Here is a 7,097-nt window from a genome sequence, read left to right on the forward strand (position 1 = left end):
AAGTAGGATCAGGCTGCTGTTTTTCACTCTAGTGGATAAGTTAAGGAAGTGGGTCCTGAAATGGACCTCTCCTTTTAGGTTACCTCAGCCTCTCAATAGGTACTATCTTGTTCTCAGCCCGGGAGAGTGGGAGGGGCATGCTGCCTTGTCCCACCTTCTGTTTCTGTTTCTTCTGATGCAAAGAGGCCAAGTTATGAGGAAACTTTGGCCGAGAAGATCCTCTTAGAGAAAGCAACATAGGGTCTGCCTGCCTTTCTTTTTCTTGCCCCATCCTTGGTTGTGGAGCCAGGATGCAGTTATCTGCATGAAAGGAAACGGTCAGAGTGACGTCCCTTGGGCTTGTGTTGGGGCCTGTTGTTGAACACTAAGCCTTTCAAGATGGTCCTCCTCAGTATTCTTAGAATTCTTTTTCTTTGTGAACTCGTGCTTTTCATGGAACACAGGGCCCAAATGGCAGAAGGACGGCAGTCCTCTATTGCCCTCCTGGCTGAGGCCCCTACCTTGCCCCTGATTGAGGAGCTGCTAGAAGAATCCCCTGACGAACAGCCAAGGAGGCCCCGGCTCCTAGGGCATTCACTGCGGTACATGCTGGAGTTGTACCGGCGTTCAGCTGACTCGCATGGGCACCCTAGAGAGAACCGCACCATTGGGGCCACCATGGTGAGGCTGGTGAAGCCTTTGACCAATGCGGCAAGGCCTCGCAGAGGTGAGTTGTTATGCCCCCATACTGCCCTGGAATGGAGAGAAGTGGAGAAGAGCATAGAGAAAAGGGAACTGGTGGATTTACTGTGAGGTTTTGTTGCCTTGTGCGCAGGTTGTTTCTTTAGGCTTGGTTTTCAAAGGATGGTAAGCTCGGGAGAAGCCAGAGCCAAGCCTACTTCCCTTTAGGGCATCAACTTAAGAACAGATTGCCTTGGTGCCTACTGAGAAATCTTTCCCAGGCCCCAGGACAACTGAGTGATGTGTCATCACCTATCTTTCACAGAAACTTTTATTGATTGTGCTAGTTCTGAAAACTGTAATTGAGACATATCCAGTTATATTCTTGTGGAGGGCATTTTAAGTGGCGTTTTGCTCTTAGAGTACAGGTTGCTGAGTTGGGGAAACTTATAAGACCTCAGAAAGGACATAAATAAGCTAACATCTGACGGTCTGTATACCTGGCTCTGTGAGCATCTGCTACTGTATTTAATTCTTAATGAAAGCTACTATCTTAGCTGTCTTGAGGCAATTAGTCTAATTTTAAAACTAAGGCATGGAGAGGTTAAGTAACTTGCAAATGGTACACAGATAGTGGGTAATAGAGATGGGATTTCAGCTCAAGTCTGTCTGATTCTAAAGTCTCTCAGTAACTTCTTAAGTCTTTAAATGTAGTATTCCAATATCCTTGTACCCCAGCAGTTTTGTACTTGGGCCATATTGCTACTTTGGGATTCTGGTACTAAGTGTATTTTGGAACTTTGTTTTGTCCCCATCATGATTGATTTTGCTTTTAACATTTGCATCAGATATTGTTCCAGGGCAGCAGTGGGCTATTGAAGTGTAGGACTCTCTAGGGAATGCAGACAGTCATCAACTTCAAGGAATTCTTGGGAACCTAGTGAGATCAATCTGGGGCCTTCACTAGTCTCAGAGATGAAAAGAGACAGGACTTAACCCCCTCCCCAAGCAAAACAACAAATATTCTTGTACCTAACCCTTACTGTGAGATTACTGTGTGCGAGGCATTGCACAAAATGTTTTATAAACTTATCTTAATCCTCACAACTACCAGATTAGGTAGGTAGTATTAGCATACCTACTTGATCGGTGAAGAAACTGAGGATCAGAGTCACTTACCCATGTCATACAACTGGTAATTGCTAGAGCCAAGTATCAAACCTAGGCTGTCAGAACTAAAGCCTGTGTGTTAATCATCATGCTGTTCTGACTCCCCATTGGATTTTAATTGAGTGCCAGGCAGTGTGTTTGGGTTGGGTATATAGAAGCAAATACTTTCCTGACCTCTAGAAGTTCCCAGTATAGTGGAATGGATAGATAATTACATAATAATGTTACAGTATGCCAAGCGCTTTGGAAAGGATAAACAGTAGGGCTCCCAGGACTTTTGAGAAGAAATTGTTCATTGCTTGAAGTGAAGAGACTGTGGGAAGGCCTCATGAAGGAGGTAGTACTTGGAACTGACCTTGCAGAAGGAGCAAAGAGGCCATGCATTGAGGCAGATAAGTGCATTCTGATTTAGGAAAGAAAAAATGGTGTGGGTAGAGATTCACTGAACAAATACTCATTTGGCATCTACTGAGTACTAGGCATACAGATGTGATCAAGATAGGTAAAACCCCTACTCTCATGAAGCATATGTTCTCATAGGGGAGACAAATAAGCACACACAGTTAAATCGTGAATTGTGGTTAAGTGCTCTCAAAGGATGAAGTAGGTTGTTAAGGTAGAGAATGGCAACAAAATCTTCTCTTTCCATGGAGTTGTCAGGGAATGTATCTTTGAAGAAATGCCATTTGAGCTCAGATCTACAAGATAAACTAGGTATGAGAAGAGTAGGGAGAAGCCTGATTTAGGCAGAGGAACAACAGGTGCAAATGCCTAGAGGGTGAAAACAAGTTTGTTTCAATTGAAGAACAGAGGAAAATCAGTATGGCTGGATCCTCATGAACATTGTGGGAAATGGCAGGATATGAGGCTAATGAGAAGCAGAGACTTGTAGGCTGTGATAAGGGATCTGGATCCTAAGTGCAGCAGAAAGTTGCAAAATGTCAAGCACTTTGGGAGGCCAAGATGGGAAGATCACTTGAGCCCAGGAGTCTGAGACCAGCCTGGGCAACATAGGGAGACATGTCTCTATAAAAAATAAAAATACATTAGCTAGGTGTAGTGGTACACACCTGTAGTCCCAGCTACTCAGGAGGCTGAGACCAGAGGATCATTTGAGCCTGGGAGGTTGAGACCAGAGGATCATTTGAGCCTGGGAGGTTGAGATTGCAGTGAGCCGTGATTGCGCCACTGCACTCCAGCCTGGGTGACAGTGAGGCCCTGTCTCAAGGGGAAAAAAAACAAACAAACCCCAAATTAAGAAAAAAATAGACTTGTACAGACGATGTGAGACTAGAAAGGAGGATGCCTAGAATTAGGCATGTATCCTAATCTCACTGTGGAATATACTCGTATCTAGGGACTCTGGAAAGGATCCAGAGACAGATGACAGATTCAATCACACAGGATGTGTGAGTCAGCCCTTTCCCTGAAAAGCTCTGACCAGACCCTTCCTGGCTCTGATTCTTAGCAACCCCATCCTGCTTCAGGAAACATGTGATGTCAAGGTCTCAAAGAAAAGGGCAGTTCCTCCCCAGACAGACTGCTAGAGGTTTGGGTTGGGTTTCTTTATAGCCAGGGTGGAGCAGGTTTAAGGGTGGGCCTCTAAGAAAGATTACTGTAAGATGGGAGTGTGGAATAACTTGAGAAAGCAAATACAAGCCTGGCTTGGATTTGTGTGAATAATGTCTAGTGCCCCAAACCCAAGGGTATATTAAGCATGAGTTGGAATTTGAACTTTTATTTTATTTATTTTTTTGAGATGGAGTTTCACTCTTATTGTCCAGGCTGGAGTACAGTGGCATGAACTCAGCTCACTGCAACCTCCGCCTCCCGGGTTCACGCCACTCTCCTGCCTCAGCCTCCGAGTAGCTGGGATTACAGTGCCCGCCACCACGCCTGGCTAATTTTTTGTATTTTTAGTAGAGACAGGGTGTCGCCATGTTGGCCAGGCTAGTCTCAAACTCCTGACCTCAGGTGATCCGCCTGCCTTGGCCTCCCAAAGTGCTGGGATTACAGGCGTGAGCCACTGCGCCCAGCCAGAATTTGAGCTATTAAAGATATTCTGGGGCTGGGTGCAGTGACTCAAAGGGCAGCTAATCCCAGCACTTTGGGAGGCCAAAGGGGACAGATCGCTTGAACCCAGGAGTTCGAGACCAGCCTGGCAACATGGCAAAACTCTGTCTCTACAAAAAACAAAACAGAAAAAGCTGGGCATGGTGGCACGTACCTGTAGTCCTTGCTATTCATGGGGGCTGAGGTGAGAGGATCTCTTGAACCTGGGAAGTCAAGGCTGTAGTGAGCCATGATTGTGCCACTGCACTCCAGCCTGGGTGACAGAGTGAGACTGAAAAAAAAAAAAAAATCTGGAACATCAAGATGTAAAAGAACTTCTGTGTTAAAAATGCCACAACTAATGAAGAACTCCAGGTTTGTGGATTATGTGGAGAAGGACTAGGTGAATAATACACAAATCAACATGGAATTATTTACTGATTAGATGTCGGAAGATGAGAGGTGGCTTTTTCCTGAGGTGCTAGGCTTTTGTAATCTTTGCTCTTGACCTTTGCCGGGAGGGGGCGCAGAAGTTTGGAGCAGCATGGATGCAACTTTTCAATCCTTTGGCCGTTGGGTGTCAGCACTGCAGTTTGGATTAAAGCTCTTATTCACGAAGCAGCATCCAGCTTTTAGTAGACTTCTCAGCAAACAAAATATTTATGTGATCAAGACTCTGTTGAAAATAGTATTTAGAGGAATAGTGGTAAAACGAATGAGGTAAATGGAGAACAATTTCCAGCAAGGAATGGTAAAGAGAGAGATTAAGGGCCAAAGGAGGAAAAGATGCTTAAGAAGCAATTCTTGAAGTAGATGAAAGGCAGAAGTGGTAAGATAGCTGTCTGTACTAGAAGATGATAGAAAAAATGATTTTGTAGTGCCTTGGTCCTGAGTTTGAAATTATAGCAGGCCATACCACCCAATACTGAATTGTTGTCCCAAAGCTGCATCTGTATAGTGATATGACATGAGACTCTTTCTTAATCCATGTATGTTTCAACAATTCTAAATGGACACATTTAAGAGTCAACTAATAATAATATTGATCTTCTCCCCTACATACAGTATGCACATAAGATAATTCTATATTTGAGTTTTTTCCCCCTGAGCCCAGCACTGTAAGTAATCTAACAGTGAGATAGTTTCTCTAAAGAAAAACAGACTTGGGTTCAAATCTTAACTCTACCAGATAACTCTACTGTGTGTCCTTTGTCATAGCTTCTCTGAGCCTCAATTTCCTTATCTGCAAAATGGGGACAATAACTATCTCATAAGACTATTGAGGATTAAAGAGCTAATACATGTAAAGCATCCAGTATATTAGTAAGTGCTCAATAAATGATAGTATCATTACCTTGAGTTAATTTTAGAGCTGATTATAGCTATCAGTCTATATCAAGCCAATTTGTGAGGAAGATTCAGGTTAGGAGGTAAGAAGCTAAACCTCTGCTCTTGTTCCCTCTTACTTCTGCAGGTACCTGGCATATACAGATCCTGGGCTTTCCTCTCAGACCAAACCGAGGAATATACCAACTAGTTAGAGCCACTGTGGTTTACCGCCATCATCTCCAACTATCTCGCTTCAATCTCTCCTGCCATGTGGAGCCCTGGGTGCAGAAAAGCCCAACTAAGCACTTTCCTTCCTCAGAAGGAGATTCGCCAAAACTTTCCCTGATGTCTAACGCTTGGAAAGAGATGGATATCACGCAACATGTTCAGCAAAGGTTCTGGAATAACAAGGGACGCAGGATCCTACGACTCCGTTTTATGTGTCAGCAGGAAAAAGATAGTGATGGTCTTGAGCTCTGGCATGGCACTTCGTCCTTGGACATTGCCTTCTTGTTACTCTATTTCAATGATACTCATAAAAGCATTCAGAAAGCTAAACTTCTTCCCAGGGGCATGGAGGAGTTCATGGAAAGGGAATCTCTTCTTCTCCGGAGAACCCGACAAGCAGACGGTATCTCAGCTGAGGTTACTGCCTCTTCCTCAAAACATAGTGGGCCTGAAAATAACCAGTGTTCCCTCCACCCTTTCCAAGTCAGCTTCCGCCAGCTGGGTTGGGATCACTGGATCATTGCTCCCCCTTTCTACACCCCAAACTACTGTAAAGGAACTTGTCTCCGAGTACTACGTGATGATCTCAATTCCCCCAATCATGCCATTATTCAGAACCTTGTCAATCAGTTGGTGGACCAGAGTGTCCCTCGGCCCTCCTGTGTCCCATATAAGTATGTTCCAATTAGCGTCCTTATGATTGAGGCAAATGGGAGTATTTTGTACAAGGAGTATGAGGGTATGATTGCTGAGTCTTGTACATGCAGATGACAGCAAAAGTACAGCTAGCTCAGGTTTCCCAGGAAATTAGAGGAGAGTTTAAAATACCAGTGTTAAAGCTGCAAGTAATCCTGTACCAATCTGTACGTTATATTTCTTGCCTTAAGTTTTACTTAAGTCTCTTCCCCCACTTGTGAGCTAGTCAGTTTATAGAAACAGTTCTGATACCAGTCCCCTAGCATGAATCAGTACAGTTTGACCACTAATCAGAGCCCTTAATGCTTGGGTAAAATGTCCTCTATTTTATTTTCCTTGGGGCTTTGTCAAAAGTCAGCAGTCAGTAGTGGTAGAACTTCAGAAATTTTCCAACTTTCCCCAGCCTGGGAAAGGTGGGTTTTTCCTAGTGTCCATATTCTGAAGCTCTGGAAGATTTGGGGTGGTGAAAAGAGCTTGGGATTTTATACTCCCCTTCTTGCTTCCTATGTCCTAGAAACTACTAGTAGCTAATCAGATAAACTGCCTGCTTCTGTGTTTGTAATACCTTCTAAAACTTTTCTCAGACAGACTGGAAAATTTTCAGTTAACAGTCTTTATAGAAATGTTTTGAGGGGATAGAAGGAAGGAAATCTTTTTCTAAACAAGCAGGGCTTTTCCTCTTAGCCTCTGAATCTGGGAAAAGTACCTGGGATTCTTTCCTGTCCTAGGTGAGTACAGTAGCCTTTAATGAAGCCCATAAGGAAACGAGAGTATGGAGCTGTCTGAGATAATCTACTTCAAACCTGCATTTATGGTGAAGAAGAGAAAATCTGTCATTGCTGATTAGTATTATGAATGGGGAGTTATTTTAAGTATTCTATGAAACAATGGAGTTCAGAGTATTTTCCTTATGTGACGCTTAAACCCCTGTAAATTACCCCACAAAGAAAGTTCCCTGGTGG

General features: G+C 43.7%; 1 protein-coding gene across 1 annotated transcript; it reads left to right on the forward strand.

Moving 5' to 3' along the window:
• Positions 1-335: 335 nt before the first annotated feature.
• BMP15 (bone morphogenetic protein 15) lies at positions 336-6,244 on the forward strand. Its single transcript, XM_017864611.1, has 2 exons — positions 336-706; positions 5,357-6,244. Exons 1-2 carry the CDS (start codon positions 379-381, stop codon positions 6,208-6,210), a joined length of 1,182 nt encoding a protein of 393 aa, XP_017720100.1. The 5' UTR covers positions 336-378; the 3' UTR covers positions 6,211-6,244.
• The last annotated feature ends 853 nt before the right edge of the window (positions 6,245-7,097 follow it).

Source organism: Rhinopithecus bieti, unplaced genomic scaffold, assembly GCF_001698545.2.
Source record: "Rhinopithecus bieti isolate Rb0 unplaced genomic scaffold, ASM169854v2 scaffold_76570, whole genome shotgun sequence".
NCBI classification, from domain to species: Eukaryota; Metazoa; Chordata; class Mammalia; order Primates; family Cercopithecidae; genus Rhinopithecus; species Rhinopithecus bieti.

Coding starts and splice junctions, on each gene's coding strand:
- BMP15 (XM_017864611.1), top strand. CDS start 379: ATGGTCCTCCTCAGTATTCTTAGAATTCTTTTTCTTTGTGAACTCGTG. Junction 707..5,356: donor TGCGGCAAGGCCTCGCAGAG/GTGAGTTGTTAT, acceptor TTACTTCTGCAG/GTACCTGGCATATACAGATC.